General features: G+C 40.9%; 1 protein-coding gene across 6 annotated transcripts in view; it reads left to right on the top strand.

Annotated features, from left to right (window-relative positions):
* Positions 1-18973, top strand: part of znf423 (zinc finger protein 423) — a 156352-nt gene that overhangs the window by 11685 nt on the left and 125694 nt on the right. For 4 of the 6 annotated variants that reach the window (XM_084125089.1, XM_084125090.1, XM_084125088.1 and 1 more), the window contains exon 2: positions 18669-18728. In XM_084125089.1, coding sequence (XP_083981215.1) covers positions 18669-18728 — 60 coding nt within the window. The remainder of the gene's footprint in view (positions 1-18668; positions 18729-18973) is intronic. The other 2 variants (XM_084125091.1, XM_084125087.1) reach the window with 1 other exon arrangement.

Genomic DNA, 18973 nt, shown 5'->3' with positions numbered 1-18973 from the left:
TTTATGCACTTGTGAACATGGCACAGCAATTTTATATTAATCAATAGGAGGGTCATATAAAAATAATAGACGTGCAGGACTTGGCCCACGGAGCGTCAACACTTGTGCGATGAACTTCTGAAAATAACACAGTAACCAGTCAAAAAGGAAAGTTTGAAAGTCCTTGATGGCACGTTTGCAAATTTCCATTAAAAGTTTTTTAAGTTAGGAGTTTTGAAATTCAAAAGTCTAGTCATTCAGTTATTGTTTACAAATTATTCATCGCTGTCAATTTTGATGCCCTACTAATGCCCATTCCCAGTGTAAAAGGTGATTTTGGGCAAGGTGGGGGACGTGCATGTGGCGGTTTTGGGTTCTGCCGTCGTGTCCCTTTTGCAACCGCCCCCCGTCCTGTCCCCATTTGATGGCATCACGGCGGGAAGAACGTGATTATGGTGCTCTCCCTAGTGAGCAGCGATCTGAACCTTGTGTCACAGTCGCTGACAGCCCCACACAGCCGACGGGATTTAATCACGTCTGCTCTCCCTCCATGTTCTCTCTTTTCCTCTTTCACTTTATATCGCCCAGACTCTGCTTCTCTCTGCCTTCCTCGATACTCCTCTCTCTCTCTCTCTCTCTCTCTGCACAGGTATATTGGAAACATTTTTCTCTTGTCTTTGACAGGCGAGACAGATGAAAAACAAATTTCAGATCTGATCTGAGCACCCCTTTAATCTTTGACTGTTTTCTTCTAGTGAACACAATAGCTCCACCGTGCTCTTACGTGTGTGTGTGTGTGTGGTGCCAGTGTGGTTTACGTTTTCCCCGAATCTTTAAATTGGAGAATGTGCCTGGGTGCGTTTTTAAGCACATTTGTGCCTCTGAGTGTGTGTTTATGAGAGTGAGTGTGTTTAGAGTCAAAGAGTGTCAAGATAAATATATAAACTTCAGTGTTCTGCACTGTGTTGAAAGGCAGAATTGTGGTAAACTGATAAGGCCCTGACTACATCTTTTACTGTGTGTGTGTGTGAGCGAGAGGGGAATGCAGAGGAAGAAGGAGAGTTGACACTGCACCCAGGGCTTTCCTCAGGAAACGGCTGCTGACGGCCTTTAGCCAGAACCTCGCATCGCACGGCCAGGAATGTGCCATGTGTGCGGCGAGGAGGGAGAAGTGTGAGAGACAAAGAATGTGTCTATGTGTGTGACTTTGTCTTTTTTTATATTTGTGTCTTCATTGCTGGTATATACTGTGATTTAGACTGGTCCATTAGCGGGTAACAAACAGAATTGCAGATATAATGATTGTCTTCAAACATGTCTCCCAAACTCTTCCATTTGCCCTTCTGCCACACTGAATGTCAGTTATTATATTATATTATATTATATTATATTATATTATTCTTTTTCCATCTGCTACCTTACACGTTACAGCTCAGGATAGTATGGGAATGCTCAAGTTTTGGCTGGTTAGTGTAAGCTTTTTCTGTATTGACAGCCATTAAAATGTAAATGTTCTGAAAAAATAATAATATTGTCAGCAATTTACATATTGTGAAATATTTAATTCTATTTTTGTATTTGTTTTGTCAGTGACAATTATTATTATTATTATTATTATTATTTTACTTCTCCAGGCATTTTAGACTTCCTTGCTTTGGACAAGGAGATAGGCTAGTCCTTCCCCAAACTCACATCATTTGTTGAGGTAATGTTGCTGTGTTGGGTTGTTCAAACAGAGCAGTGTTTTGAGAGTACTGCGCCGTGTTTACACTATGTAAATCAGCCATAGTCATCTCTTTCATTAAACTCTAATTAATTTTAACATCAGAAAAATGACACAAATCATTTTTAAGCTAAATATGTTTTGCTTTCAAGACTTTGACTGAATAGATATTGTTAGATTCCACTACAACATGTTGTATTTGTGCTTCTGTGTGCGGTGTTCTGTCTCATCTCCATCTTCTGTCACATCAGAGGTGTTGTGGATCTCTAGTTGGCTCTTGTAAAAACATCAAAGTTACCCTTACTTCAAGCATTCTCACAAACATGCAGCACACCTCAACTTACATGAAGAAGAGAGAAAGAAAGAAAGAAAGAAAGCGTAGAGAAATAGAAAGCACAACAATAAGAGTCTCTTTTGACCTTAGCCATCCAAGTTCTCCCAAGAGCACAAAACTCTTGCCATCCTCCCACTCTTGTATCTAGTCTGTTTTTCCTCCACACCATTTCCTTCTTTTACAGTGTTGACTTCCTGTCCCTCATTCCTCTAGCTCTGTCCATTGCTCAGAATCTCTGGTTAGTGTTATATTATGTAAATAGATGCAAATTATTATTATTTTTGTATATATTTTTTTATTTTGATAATGTGTTTAAGCCCATCTATCCACCCATTTTCCAAACAGCTTGTCCTGTCCCAGCATCTCGAGTCATAGGTATGTTTTTTGAACCGTTTTCTCATTTTTTCCAATGCAGTATATTATTGTTGTGTAATTTTATTTACGGCCTGTAGTGTCTCCGGATGTGTTTTTAGAGGGAGATGCTGAACTTCTTCATTTTTTGATTGATGTAGTGGTGAGCCTGCGGTCTGGGTCCAGTCAGTCTTCTTTGTGTCCCTTTGCCATATAAGCCTCCCCCCCCCCAGCGTGTTTTCTGGCCAGTGCCACTGGTTTTTAAGGCCATTTTGTGCAGCGGAGCAGTTTCAGTGCTGATAAAAGTATTTGGTTAATCAGCTTCCCTCGCCGTCCCCCGGCCTAGGTTTGGAGGACAGGCTATTGAAGTTGAAGCCCTTCTGGGAAAAGCCCAGACTGAGAGATTGGCACTGTGCGCTACCAATGCTAGGACCTGCGAGATGCAGCTGGCAGCCAATGCATTCAGATTGCGAGGGTCTGAGGGCGAGGCTGTCAGCTGCGTCCCATCCAGCAGGAAATGCCTGTACCGCCCTCACGGGCCAGCCTCCAAAGCCTGATTGGACACAGTGACCCAGTTGAGCGATAAGAGTCCCAGCAGAACTCCCGCTGTCCACGCTTCCGTACCGCGCTCTGGGAATACTCATCCCTGTCACTCCATCTCTGCTGTCATTCCACTGCAACTGGAGTGTGTGTATGTGTGTGTTTTCAGGGGCGGAGCTGTCACAGAATCCGGCCCGCATTCAAAACAGCCCTGGCTACAGGGAAGGAGTAAAAGAGAGACATAGACATATTGAGGAAACAGGCTCCTCCTTCTCCTGTCAATGCTGGTGTGTTGCTGACAAATGGCTGCCTGAGTGTAAATATTGTTTTTTTGTTTTTTTTTGGCACATCTCTCGCTGTCAGAATGGCAGCGGTTGTTTAGATGGTGATATTTTGTAGGCGTGGAAATCACCAGGGACCTGGCAATACAATATTATATTGATATCTGGATATATGACTTCATGTTTAGTGTATAATTGCAATTCAGAAGTGGGAAAAATCTTTTACTTGTTTCTTATTATTTTCATTGGACCATGGTGCTTTATTGTAGAGCCATGTGCAGTAAGTAGTGTAAATTCATTATACAAAAACACTATTCAGGCTTGTGATAAATGCATGATTTTAATACTCCAAAAGATTACAAAAATTCAAAGTTTTAGGTAGACGCAGACAACAGAGAGTAGACTGGACACATGACTGTTACGTACGTGTGACATGCTTAAACAAAGTAGGGCCTACATGTGCACAGGAACCGGCCTTCTGCCGTGATCCCGAATTCAATTCTCCTCCACAGCTTATATATGGACAAATACACACAAAATTATGTCAAAATAACCTTCTTGGTGAGTATTCATGTAAACCCAATCAGTTAGCCTGTCTTAAGTGGAGTAAACAGTTGAGAAAGAAAGCGCTCTTAAAGTGACAGCAGCCCAATAAACCTTCTTCTGTCTGTGTACTTAATGTTAATAAGTTAATATATGTTATATTTATTATGTTTATTTTAAATATAGACATATGTTTAGAAATGTTATATTTATTTTATATTTTAGTTGTTGACTTATTTAAAAAATAAAAATATAAAACATTTAGGTTATTGAATTATTTATATTTTAAAATGTTATTTTTATATTTATTTTAAATGATAGACATTATATTTAATTTATAGACTATTTATTTTCGTACTACATTTGTCACGGCTGTAATCTAATACAGTTTTGTGATGTAGAATATCACTATGCTTAAAATTGATACTATGAAATATTAATTTTCATATTTTTTTCCCAGTCCTCGCCTCCAATATGACCCTCAGATTTGATGACCCTCAGTCTTATGGTGGCGTAATTCTGCTGCAATGATGGTTACTACTTGCAGCCATTGCTGAAGTCCAGTGGGTTATATTGCGCTTATCGCTGTAGTAAACACGCACCATTATCGTATACATTACAGAATGAGCAATACATTTCAACTCAAGGTATTTATGTGTGTTTATGTGCTGCGGTCATCACTTGTGTGTATGTTTGTTCGCTCTATGTAGTTGAGTCCTCTCTTTTGAATGGCTTCATACCGCTGTGTCTGGGTATTGATCTTCGGTGGTTGCTTGTGATGTGTGTAGTGCTTACGGGAAAGAGCGTATGTATTTTTATATGTGTGTTGGCAGGAGTGAATTGCACCATTCAGAGAGCAGGCCTACGAACTGCGCTCTCTTGGGTGTGTTTGTGCCCGCGTGTGTTTGAGTAAGTGCATGGGCTTCTTTAGCGTGCTTGCCTCCTTCCGAGTATGTGTGTGTGTGTGTGTGTGTGGGTCTGTTCTGGCTCAGGTACGCCTCCCCCCTCTGTGCTGCAGCAAGATGACGGTGTCTCTGGAGGTCTGCAGGCCAGCGTCTAGAGACACATCCGTGCGTGTTCCCGTCATTCTCCCTGCTATTAAAAGCTATTAAGCCATGCAGAACAAGTCAGGCTTTTATCTATTATTAATTATCTGGAAATGAAAGACACTCTGCCTCTACTTCTCCCTCTCTCCTCTCTCCTTCATGGCGAGACTGTGCATCAGGATAGGATGACCGTTAAGGCGTCATTAACCCAGAAACATGGCAGTGATGGACAGCATGCTGGATCTCTTCATTTATAATGTGTTTTTCTCTGTCCCGGAGAACACGGGCGATGTGAAGCCACACATAGCGGCCATTAAATCAGCCCTACTGCAGGACTTACGGGATGCCTCTGATTTCCTTTATTAAATGTTGATTGCCTAGCCTTATGCTTTTTTAACGCTGGGTTCAATGGTTGAAGGGGTCCTATTGACTCGGGTTGGGATTCAGTAGACCCAGGTGGAATCTACAGTTTTATTTTCGCTAATTTTGGGGAATCATCCATCCATCCATCCATCCATCCATCCATCCATCCATCCATCCATCCATCCATCCATCCATCCATCCATCCATCCATCCATCCATCCATCCATCCATCCATCCATCCATCCATCCATCCATCCATCCATCCATCCATCCATCCATCCATCCATCCATCCATCCATCCATCATACATGGCAACATCCCAGAATTCACCACTACTCTGTACATGTTTTTTGTGAAGATGTTTGTGCCACATGTTGGACAGGAGGAGATCAAACACCCCTCCCTCCGAGCTGTGGACTCCAACATGATTAATCCAGTGCAAGCGTGTGTGTGTGTGCGACAATCTGGGGCCCGGTCTCCCGATTCCATCAGGAGCGGGTCTTAGAGACAGGCAACAGGACCCCAATCGTGATCCGTGATGTTGCGTCCGCAGCCATTGGCCCTGCGTGGGCCCATTCTAATGAGGGGGCCGGACCGCAGTGCACTCTGGGCCCAAACAGCTCGCCGCTGGACACTAATCCCAGGGTGTCGTGAAGCTGTTTTGTACTGACAAAATCACACAAGCTTTGCTCAGGAAGCAGCACACTCACTCGTACACAAACAAGGCAGGAGCACAAAGACACAGGGGTATGAACCCATTCAAATGCATAGGCTCAAACATGCACAGGGCGCACACACATACACACACACTGAGCTGCAAATGGGGGGCTGCTAATGGCTTCCAGTGGGAGAGAAGGAGAGCAAGGCTTTATCCCTTAAGTGTAGAAGACTTAATCATACAGAATGGCCCGGGGCCAGTAACAGGGCTGTACGGCACGCCCCTCCACACACGCATTAGGTATTCTGCAGCTGAATCTCCTGCAGACGGCTGCAGCAGAGCCGGGCCCAGGTGAGACTCCCTCTGAGCGCTCGCTCACTCACTTCCCTTCCATCTCTCTCTCTTTCTATCTTTCTCTCCATGTCAAACACACATACCAACAGTGGTCCACAAGAGCTTTTCATTGTAATGTCATTTGAGGTGCGTCTGCATAATATTCTCGCCCTCCCTCCGCCCATCTATTAGTCTTTTTGTCTCTCTCAAAATTTATATTCATACAAGCCCTACTAGCACGACTGTTTAAATAACAATCTCTCTTTTTGTTTTCCTTTTTCTTCTTCTTCTTCTCCATATTCTTCCCTCCCCTCTCTTTTCTGGCATGGCGCTGCAGTGGGATGCCGATCTTTTGAAGCTTTACCTGCAGTGTGTGAGGCCCTTACTGGGAGAAGCAGGGGGCCGGCGTGCGCGTGTGAGGGTCCGCATATGCGTGTGTGCTCGTTAAGGGCCCTCGCAGCATCATGTCCGAGGGCGAGTGTGTTTCTTCTCACTGGGTTAAGAGATGCGATCTCGTTCTTTGTATGCGCTGCGTTTCCTCGTTGTCGGAATCTCTCACTTGCGGTGAAACGCATCCCTGATTTGATAACGCAGCGGATCCTGACGGAATTCCTCTCCGGTTCAGGAGCAGTGTGTTCTGGTAATCCTGCCAGTCACAACGACAAGGGTTATATAAACAGATGCTAACAGGATTCACCCCTAGTTTCCCATTTTTCTCGCCTTGGTTATGTCCGGGGGGGGACTTAAAGGCGAGTTTCATGCTTGTCGAGCCTTTCGCGGACAGCTATCCACACCTGCTTTCTTTCTGTATAGCACTACGTTATATAAACTGCTGTAGCAACAATTGCCGGTTTGTTCTTTTTCTTTTTTTTAAAAGAATTTTTGATCAGGAATCAGGAAATATATTGTGAGCTAGATTTGAACTCTTGTTGTGACCAACAACAATGCCCCAATAAGTGTTTTTATTCACTTTCTGCATGAAATGGAATTTCAAAATCTATTTTCCACATGGCATCTTATCAAGTTGATCTTTCACTTAAACGACAGACTTCTTTCTTGGTGACGTATGCCAGACTTTTCCAATCATTTTGTCCACTTAAAATTTTTCCCTTTCTTACAATTGACTGCAAGCTCGCATTCAGATCTGCCTCCTTCAAATCAACAACCAATGGATAGAAACAAATAACCACGCTGCAATTTTTTTTCAATAATCCGTTTCACTCGGATGTGTCACAATATGGAAGATCTGACACTACTGTAACTTTTAATGTTGTGATTTAAACAGAAGTAATTACATAGGCCTATCCTAAAGTAAAAAAAAAAAAGTCCCTTTTTCAAATATTATTTTTGTGAAATTTGAGCTTCACCATTGTGCATATGCCTCAAAACACTGTGGTTTTTTCCTCTGAAAAGTATAAACATTATGTCTCTGTAGCGCTATCAAAACATTGCTGTTTGTTTGAGAATCACAACCAGCAAGTCTGGCTCAACCAGTGGCGCGAGTTTGGGGCAGGATTATCTCTTTGGTCGAACAATGGCAGACCTGATTTGGAAACCTGTTTGAAAATAGTCTTTTTATTTAATTTTATTTTTTTTAGTTCCATTTGGTGATAATAGTGACACAGATATTAGACAAGCCAGACCTTTTACAAGTTCAGATAGAAACACGTATGTTCATTTGTGCATACTTATTGTGATTTCCCCATACCCTTGTTATTTTGGTAGATAAGCTTCGCCCATTGTTAATTTAAAGTGCTCATTTTGAAAACAATTAAAGGCTGTGTCATTCTCCCACCGGCTGGCAAGCATTTTGGCGGCTAAATGCGAGCGTTGTGTTTGCCATGTTGTTACGACGCGCTTGTTTGATCTCTACCCTCGTCCTATTCTCCGCTCTGCTACGCTGATCACTGTGTTGCCGTCAGCTACACTCAGATATATTTGTCTGGGGGTGTGTGTGTGTGTGTGTGTGTGTGGTGACTGTGCTGTTTAACATTGCTTAACAGGACCCAGAAATGCAAATAACGCTGCATGCTCACTCCAACACAGCAGTAATTAACTGAGGAGGAATTTCAATAATATAGAAATAAATTGTGTCAAGGATTTGTGTGTGTGTGTGAGTGAGATGTAGTGAGGGAGTTTGAAGATGGCCCTTGGGGGAAATGTGTTTTTTCCTCTTTCTTTCTTCTTTTAAATAATAGTTTAAATGGAAAAAGAAACAGCAGTCCACCCCTGCAATGGTGCTAAAAAGGGGGAGATTTCCCCAGGATGCTGATTATATATTAACCCCTTCTTATCTATGAGGTTAATACACACACATATATACAGTTATTTATAAAAATGACAGAATGTGATTACATATATTACATATATTATTTTATTTACTTAGGCTGACCAGATAGTGTTGGAGATTTATTTATTTGTACGTTTTAAAAATATATATTAGTTCATTATTGTAATTCTGATCTTTATTTTCAGTTTTAGAAAAAGCTTTCTCTGTCAGTTGGCTGTGCCAGTGGACACAAAGTGTGGGCTAGATAATAATTCAATGATATATTGACAGCTTAACCAAAAATGTTACCAGTTTTGCTCACCTTATAGCATGATAAGGTCCAGTTTTATGTACAGGTACAGACCTGAGAGGTCACAGTGTGTAAAAGCATGCAAATGCTCTGGTCAGCAGTGTCCATTTTGGATCTTGAAATGGAGGCACAGCATCAATCTCTACTTCTCCATCCAGCTCCTGTGCAGCTCTCGAGCATGTTAAGGAAACTGAGAGTATCCAAGGTAACATTTAAAACATGCTGTTATCATTAGATTGTGCACCCCACTGTATAAAGCTTTTACAAGCAGGAGCTGTTCTGGAGGAAGGAAGCAGTGTCAGTGCCTGCAATGTGGAGCTTTCCTTTCTCTAGTGCACAAATGAGTTATGCACTAGTTCGTAGTGGTAGACCGATATTGGGAATACAATACTACTGTATACATTACTGTTCAAAAGATTTAAAAAATATATATATATACTTTAATTCAGCAAGAATCAGGATTCATTCAGTTGATTCAAAAGTGACAGTAAAGACATATAGGCTATAATGTTACAAAATGATAAAAAATGAAATGCTGTTCTTTTGAACTTTTTTTTAAAATATTAAGCAGTACAACTGTTTTCAACTTTGATAATAATAATAAATGTTTCTTGAGCTGAAAATCAGCATATTAGAATGATTTCTGAAGGATCATGTGACACTGAAGACTGGAGTAATGACTCTTAAATATATTCAATATTCAATATCTGCGGCCTTGGTGAACATTAAAAATCCTACTGACCCCAAACTTTTGAATGTTAGTGTAGCATACATTTACATTTTTAGCAAATAAGACATGCATAACATTCAAGACTTAATTTGTCAATATTTAGTCACAATTAACTTTTTTTTTTTAGGGATGCACATTATATATTTGTAATATTATCGACTGATATTAGAGATGTTTTTAATTTATTGTTTGATATTGGGTATTTAATTGTGCAAGCTATTATATAAAATATAAAATATAAAAATATTTTTATTTTTAGATTACCTTTGCCATCATCTAATGCTCAAATAAAGTTAATCTTTAAAAACACAGTTAAATGTAATCGTTACCAAACCTCAAAATTATTATCCACGTTTTATACTGTACATTATTAATTTTGACAAAATAGTGTAGAATTTTAAAATCACCGACTTCTATCGACTTATCTGTATTGGCCAAAATTGTAATATCAGAATCAGAATCAGAATCAGAATGAGCTTTATTCGCCAAGTGTGCACAAACACACAAGGAATTGTTTGTGGTTTTTACAGGAGCTCTTGGTACATACATACATATATGACATTAGAACAGGCTTTTAAATGGGAACATAAATAAATAGAATAAACAATAATAATAGTTTTAGTATACATCTGAAACAGAAGACTTATGTACAGATTTGTGCATTGTGTGTACAGCTCTATAAATAAAATTTGTATATGTATTTACACACAAAAAAAAAAAAACCTCTTGCTTCTCTCTCAAGTACTGAATGAATTATACAGCATGTGTTAATTGTATTGGTGCATCCCTGTTGATTTTACCAGAAAATTTGTATATATCAGTCTGTCGCTACAACTAGTGCACTAGTAGAAGTATTCGCTACTTTGTGTCTATGGAAGTTGGTGATTGGTGGATAGTGGACGGTTGACAATCACATGACACCCGTTATATCCCACATTCTCCTTCATCTCACACTTCCTATGGCTGAAGCCCCCCCGCCGCGTCGCAGTTCACAACAGCAGCGCTTTTCGCACACAGTGTGCCAGGGGATGAAGACAAGATATACAGAAATAAATATGCTCAGCTAATGAGGGAGAGCAGGAAGAGGCTTTTAATAGAATGCTGCTTTTAAAACTCCTTCTAATGACTTTTTTTCTGTTCTTCTTCCAATCGCCCTCTTCTTTTGTTTCTTTCCATGCAGGGTTGTGTTTGGCTGTGCGGATCCTAGTGTGAGGTCTTAATATCCTCTTGGGTTTTATGTTTAATTCTTGTTTTTTAGGAGGGTTGGAGAGTTTGAGTCACTCAGGACTGGAAGTGTGTACTGAGGGCCATCTGTAGTCCAGTGGTCCGCAGCTGTACGGCCCATCCCTGTAGTTGAGCGCGAGCCACACCTTGATGTGTTTGGGTTTTTATAACAGTGATAATTTATATTCTGTAGCATCTGCAATCACTTTCATATATGTGCTCATTCACTGATATTTCTGACCATTGACTTCACAGTGGGTCTGGAGTTGTAGCTCACTCTCTCTGTGTGTGTGAGACAGAGAGTAAGTAAGTATGTCTTACTTGGCTCGAGCCCAGTGCAGTGCAGTAGTGTGTAGGAGGCAGAGGTCTGCCAGTGCCGCCGGCAGCTTTGTTTTTAGACAGGGATCGGGGCTCAACTGTGTGTGGTGCTGTTGTGCTGAAGCCTGGGGCTGAAAGGAGCTGTCTCTGTGTGTGTGTGTTTGAGAAGACGTAGGGCATTTGTCTACCGTAACCCTCTTCCTCCTCCGCACTCCCGTGCTCTTTCTCTCTGCCTGACTACACTCCAATATCCTTCCTCTAATGAAGCGGGAAATGGGGGATGAGTGGTGCTCTGATTGGGAGTAATTTAGCGTTTTTCCCTCCTCCGTTGGGAAGACTCGTCTTCAGGAACGTGACGTCCCTCATCTGGTCCAGCAGTCTTAAGTGTTCACCGTGGTACGACTGAGATTTAGGTGATGCTTGGCTTTCAGTACTATGAAATCTGGTGTTGCTCCTAGATGGGGTGTTCTGGATGGTTGCTCAGGTGTTGATCGGGTAGTACGGAGACACAACGTAAAAGAGCCCACCTTGATGTCTCTGATATTCTGGTCTCTAGTTGTAATGTGGGTCCCTTCTTCAAAATAAGTTATTTATTTATAATAATATTAAATGTAAATTAATAATAATTATTATTATTAATTTATAATGTCATACTTTACAAGGTCTCATTTGTTTACGTTAATAAATGCATTAGCTAACATGAACTATTTTTACAGCATTTAATAACCTTTGTTAATGTTAGTTATTGTTATTATTGTTATTATTCAGAGTGCATTAACTAATGTTAATATATACAACTTTTGATCTTAAAAATGTATTAGGAAATGTTACCAGTAATATTGTAAAGTGTTACCAATACTACTACTACCAATAATAATAATAATAATAATAATAATAATAATAATAATAATAATTACAACAAACGGTGCATGATAAGTTGATTAAGTTAAGGAGCTGCAGAAAAAATAAAGTCTCAGTCTCATCATATTATTTATGTTGTTCCAAACCTTTATGACTTTATTCTGTGGAACACAAAAGAAGATATTTTGAAGATATAGTCAGAGGAGCCTAAAACAAAACGGAACCCCATTGACTCGCAATGTATGGACAAAAACTGTTTTTCAAAATATCTTCTTCTCTTCCATAGAGATGCAAAAACCCTTTAATACTCAAGGTTAAGGGTTTGTATAAGTTCATAACCATGAGTATGAGCAATAGTAAGCACCACTAATGATCTTTTTTTAAGGAAGGTAGAATTGTTCTGAGTGTGTGAGTCTGAGTGTACCTAACACCTGCAGTGTAGGCTGGATTTCTGGAGAGATACTGTGCTTTCTGTGTGTGTTTGTAAGTGTGTGTGTTGTTTTTTTTGTTTTTTTTTGTATGACTAGCAGCACTCATAGTGGATCTTACAGACTACCGGGAACATACCATAAAGCCAGGGGGAGAGTAGCCCAGCCCTACACAGTGGAGAACAAGAGAGCAAGATCTGACTAGAAAAAGCAGCATGATATCTCCCCTGATAAACAGTACAGCACGGCATCGGAGCGGCTCAGGCCGGGAGACAAACTTATTCTGTGAACAGAGAAAGAACCGTACTCACAAATACAATCCTGCAGTGAAGGGAAGAGATGGTCAGAGAGGAGTGAGAGAGCATATCAGTGTTGTGTAGATTCATACTAATCATAGCCACAATAAGAGCTGTATATATATATATATCAGTGGTGGGCGATGCATTTCACACCTAGGCCTTCAGTGGTTTCGTACCTGAATTAACCCACCTCTTAAAATGCTTTTAATAGCGCACATACTCTTTATAATTGTTGTGAAATTGCTGTTTTATTTTGCACTGCCAGTTATAGGGTTAATGCGGTGAGTTCGGAAAAGGCAGTGCAGAGAGAAACGAGCGAGCGAGTTAGGCTGGTGCGTTCATGTTGTTTTGCGTTCTGATTAAAAAGTTCAGAAACATAGCCTCCCTTGTCCGTTGTTCTACAAAAGTATGAATGTTTGAAAAAAAAAAAGTTTCGATCATAAATTTACAACAAAAATTAAGAAGAGAATCATATTACCAAGGCGAATGCTGAAAGTCGAGTCTGTCCCGTCGTATTTCTCGCATAAATTTAAATTCGCTTTAGGGCTGAGAGTGTCCGCTCGACAGAAGCAGTGGACACAGGGACAGTCACCGCAAAACATGACTATGTGTACAGCTGCCCCATGCTCTCACAGATTTTTGAAGGAAATCAATGAGATCAGCGGGACTTTTGCCTTCAAAATCAGACATGGCATACATTACAGTCAGTTAATTCTGTTTTTACCCGGACAGATCGAATAGAGTTCCGTGACTCTGCATTAAGCTGGATAAGGCTGAATAAGGGATTTTTTTCTGGTAGGTTTGAAACTGCTGGGGGTCGAGGAGGGAGAGAAACATTAATTTGTGGGTTGAAAAACTATTAAATCTTCAGGGATATATTTTAGTTTATGCAGTTCGCTACAGGTAAGGGTTAATGCCCGACAAGCGCGTCGGACGGTTCACGCCTCGCCGTCGTCCATTAATACCTGACAATGGACACCTCGAAGGGCATTAACCCGCTTATACCATGGTCACTTGCCAAATAACACATTTTTAAAACATTAGTTCATATTTTAATTAGTTTTACAATCGAAATCTAAAGTTTTTACAAACAATAACTTGGTTTCCCTGGTTACGCCTGACGGTTTATTTACTAGGTGTCCTCTATCACTTTTGAATGGACACCCTGCAGCCAATCAGAATCGAGTATTCATCCAGACCATGGTATTAATATAGTTAGCTAGCTCTGACTTCTTCTAGGTCTATTAAGTAGGCTACGTGCTCTGACCATCCAATCAAAGGACGTGAAAATGCTGACGTTATTGTACGCCTGCTAGATGGCCCCAGTACAGTCTAATCGAAATCTGATTGGCTGATTAAATCTGACTGATTACCATTGCCATTCATTGCCATTCATTTAAGCTACAGGCGCCCGCACTATCGATTCTGAAGCAAGCGTGCCGCACAAGTCCTGAAAAGTGAAGCCAAAGTGTCTCAATCGCCCCCCGGTGGCTGGTCCCAGTATAGGTCATAAAGCCCGCCTCCCCATGAAGTCTAATGAACGCGATGGAAACTAAACAATCATATTACACTTCAAATAAAAAATTTTCAAAGATGTTTTCTGTCATTTTAGGTCGTTTTTTTCACGCTGATGTAAATTTAAGTGTTCGTTTAATTAGTTAGTTATTTGATGCTATAAAAATTGGAATGTGACGTCATGAATGATTGACAGCTGTGATTGACAGCGTCTCTAAACGAAGTAGTCACTTAGGGCCCTTTCACACCTACCTTGTTTGGTCCGGATTTCGGACTTTTCAGTTTGATCCGAATCAAAATTACAGGTGTGAAACCTCCTCCGGACCACGGTCCGGACCAAACAGACGAAATTTGGTCAGACGAAAAGAGGTAGTCTCGGTCCGAATCAAACTGAACAAAGGTTTGGTTCGTTTCTAGTGTGAAAGCATTTTCTGTATGTTTCGGACTTTCAGACCATTTACAGGAAGTTCCGGTGGTTCTCGCAGGATTGCTTGCAGTCTTCTCCTCCTTTCCTGCTGGCGACGATAAAATGTTCGCACAACGAGGACGTTAAAATTCGCCAGATGAACTAGCCTCGAGTGTAGTTGGTGCTGCAGGTAGTAATGGCGTAATAATAACAGTATAGTGGCAACGATATGCGTCTGTTCATTCATTCTTGTCAAAGTTACCCGCCGAATTGACCACGCTGACGTCAGACGCACGTCCATTTACAAACCAATCAATGTCAAGATGCAGCCCACATAGATGATGACGACAGGACGCAAGTATGTCATGTAAAGTTATTTAGTGCGCTCACATAATTGCAATGTGAAACCAAACCAAAACTTACTGAATGTATAAAATGTATCAAAACATGAACTTTGGTTCGGTGCAGACTTTCAGGTGTGAAAACGCCCTTAGGCACCAACAGACTTTTTGGTGATTTTCGGGAGGAGATTGGAGCTTGAGCTTTAATTTCTACATGTCCATAACTGTTTATTTCACACTGACATAATGAGTTGTTCTGCAGTAAACTGTACTAACAGTTTCTGCGAGAGTGAGGGCGGGACCTTGATATCGCGGCTTTACTTCCTGCTCACTACTGCACAGACTTGGGTCCCACACTCACTACTGCGCAGAAGCAGGTCCCAAATCTGCGCAAGATGTCAGCGCCATATTAGGGCTTCAGTTTTCACCAATGGAAGAGAATGAAGGGTCGTCGTCCATCTTTTTTTACAGTCTATGTTCTGAAGTAGCCTGGAAATCCTGACCTAAATCTGAAAGATTAATGGTCTGGCATCGACTAATGAAAATTGCCCAGCTCAAGGGGCGACACCAAGCATGCATTTGAAAATCTCGCTGCACGCAATTGGATAACACTACGACCAATCACAACAAGCCCCATACGCTTAGCTACCAGCGAAGCTAACTGGTAGATTAGACTTTTGCCGTATCCGGTCGGCAAAACAGCAAAAACGTCCTTCTTGCAAAGGAACGATTCGAGTGCCGTCTTCTGTTCCTGTTTTAGATAAAAAGCCAAGTCTAACTCATTCATTATAGCAGCCAAAGCCGTTTCAAACAACTGGTGTTCATCCATAGCCATTTTGCAATGTTTACTAATGACTTCGACGTCACATCACAGTCGTCATCTGTTTAGCTCGCCTCTGGCCCGCCTATATCAGATAACACGATGTGATTGGTGCAGCTCGGATACACACAAGGGCATATTTAATGAGCATCATTACTCGATGCCAGAGTAACTCACTGAGAAAATTCAACTTGTGCTCTCGCGAGAACTCTGGATTTCCAGGGTAGTTCTGAAGGCCTCAAGGCAGATTTCTTTGACCCTGGCAACACATGATGGCTGAAATATGATTGGATTAAAGCTCTAACATAAACATACACTACTGGAAGCAGCGCAACCAAGAGAAAAGCTATGGAATTAAGAGAATGTACTATTGGGAATCATTTATCACTGTGTATTAAATGGAAATAAAAAATATATATTAAAGCTCTAGTCAGTGATTCTGAAGGCCTTGCTGGCCCTGACGGCCCACCACTGATATAATATAGAACAGTAAGTGGATTCCAGAATCCACCCCCTTCAATATATTTAAAATATTTAAAATATTATTTTGTTTAGCTCTGTTTGCAGAACTTAAACTGATGTTTAACCTTGGAAAATAAAGAGAGTTATAAAGAAAGTGATAGAAGTATTTTTTCAGGTACCTGGCTAATAATAATAATAGATTATTACCATTATTATTTATTTCATATGCAAAACAATATAATTTCAAAATGTTTTTATTTTTATTTTAGGTTACACAATGATGACTTTCTTCATGACAGAAAACTCGAGGGACATGTTTGTCACCATATTTTGAGGATGACCTAAGCACTTGATTTTTGAAATCTGTTTATGAATTAAATGCATTCCAGTTCTACCCAGCAGCACTGCCTCCAAGTCTGGAACAAGAATAAACAGATGCGAAAATCCAGGCAAACGTCATTTAAGACTGCAAAATTGAGTAACGGAGGTGGAAAATGTGAGAGACTTTGAAACAAAGGACAAGAGCAAGGGAAAGAGAGGTGTGACGTATGTATCCCTTGACTTTGAAAGGAGTGGAAGAGAAGACCTCAGTGTCCTGTTAGCAAAGGCCTTCTGTTGTTTCTGGGCTCTAGCGCTTGGCGTCCAGTAACAGGCCAGTCATTCTGACCTGGCTTGGCTCCTCGGGCCTCGACGGCAGGCTTTTCTCTGGAACTCCTGGCTGGAGTGTCTGCGGTCCTGATATTCCGCAGTTCTGAGAGGGAAAACAGGGGCCTGTTGGCCTTGGCTTGGGAGTAGAATATGGAATAGGGAGGGTGGTAGGGGAGTCAAGTTCACACCGACCACCCTGCTGGGAGCAGCCTCGACGAGAGCAGTGTACGGTGGCTCAGACAGCACTTTCTGCAGTGGTGTGTGCATATTTGAGAGAAAAAGAGAGTCTGTGTGTAATTAAGGAACTGATAATGTGGAAGGAATGCAGTATGGCTGTCAGGGATAGTGCAGTTCCTGCCTCTCTCTCTCTCTCTCTCTCTCTCTCTCTCTCTCTCTCTCTCTCTCTCTCTCTTCTTTTGTCTCTCATTTTTTCCCCTCTTTCTCTGAGTCTTTTCCTGAGAGGAAGTGGGTTTAGTGAGACTGCAGTGATGCCCAATGCCAGTGGGAGCATATCTAACCACAATTTCCTTTACACAGAGCAGATTCAGTCTCTCTCTCGTGCTTTCTCTGGCTCTCTCTGTCTTTCTTGTTCCCACTTTTGATTCTTTTCTCACATAAAAACTCTATTTAAAGAAACAGCTCACACAAAAATTAAATGTCTGTCATATCACTCTTAACTTGTATGACTTTCATTCTTCCACAAACGATTTTACACATTTATGTAGCAGACACTGAAATGGAAAGCAACTTACAAATGATAATATGCAGACTGGAGCTTGAAGATGGCAAAGAAAAAACAAACAAAAAAAACAATACAAATTATCCAAACAACAGTAGGCTATATTCCAAGTCTTCTAAAGCCATGCATTTGCTTTAATTGAGGAATATTACAAAACTAGTTTTTATTCATTAAAATATTCCTGAAGCTCATTATATCAACATTTTAGTTTTTTTATTATTTATTTTATTTTATTATTTGAACTTTTTTATTTAAGGCTTGACCTCTCCAGTCCGCCTTCACTTTAATAGAATTGAAAAAGAGCAGCGTGAACAATCGCTCCAATGCCGCCTCCAATATTCCTCAGAAAAAAGAAAGTTGCAAGGGTTTAAAACAACATAAGGGTGAGTAAATAATAATAATAGTTTCATTTTTGGCTTTATTAACGCTCTAAATCTTCATGTGATTAGTTTGATAACTTAATTAGTGTCTTAGCCTCTTTTGAACCTCATCGTTGATGTTTATCTTTCCTGCTTTTTGTTCCTTCTTCATGGACATTGTTCGCTGAGTGTGAAGACTTCTACACTTAATAGTTCATTCATGCTGATAAAGTGCTGTTAGAAATTATTTGTCATATTCCTTCATGCACTGATGCCTCTATCGTCAAATGTGTGGAGGGGTTACGCAAATTACAGACTGTTTGTTGCTGTAAAGTTAAAGTGTGTGTTTCCATTCTAGACTGTGTGCCAAAGTGCTTCCAGGCTACAAGGAGTTTTGTAGAGACCGGTAATGTGTGTGTGTGTGTGGGGGGGGTCCAAGTTCTTATTGTGTCATGAACACTGCTGCTTCCTGTTTGTGTGCCAGTGGGGCTTCCTTCCTTGACTATGCCCAGGAAAACCTTTATCACACATTCCTCCTCTCATCTCACTGCCTCCTGTTACCTGTTTTTGCACCTCCAAAATTAGCACATAGACAAACAAAGAGCACTTACACACAACAAATCCCTTTTATGTGGATCCAACAATCAGATTGAACGCATCATAGACTCATGATGGGCCGCTGTTTATGTGGCACGCTTCTGAGAAGAATGCCGTACATGTTTGTGTGCTCAAAAATGTGCGATTTGGCTACACAAGCACTCTAATACTCTCTCTCTCTTTTTCGGTAGCAGTTGAAGAGGCTGAATCTACAGAGTGCGGCAGTGGTTGGGACTCCTCTGTTCAGACAGGTATGATTTCGCTAGCGTGGCGTCTTGCACGATACATCCAACCCCCTGTTCCCTCGGAGATGACCTGCTGCATCACAATCTCTAATATCAATTCCACATGGCCTGTAGCCCTGCGCACAGAGGGAGGGAAGAAAGGAGGGAAAGAGGGAGAGTTTTTTATAAGACACAAGAGGTTGGCGTCCAGGTGCATGCTGGACTGGAAGCTTAGCGGCGCTTCCTGTCTGAACGTAAAGGCACTTTGCCGC

This window comes from Abramis brama (assembly GCF_963993115.1).
Source record: "Abramis brama genome assembly, chromosome: 9".
Lineage (NCBI taxonomy): Eukaryota > Metazoa > Chordata > Actinopteri > Cypriniformes > Leuciscidae > Abramis > Abramis brama.
The sequence above is the reverse complement of the archived record's forward strand: the minus strand, read 5'-3'. Positions and strand labels throughout refer to the sequence as shown.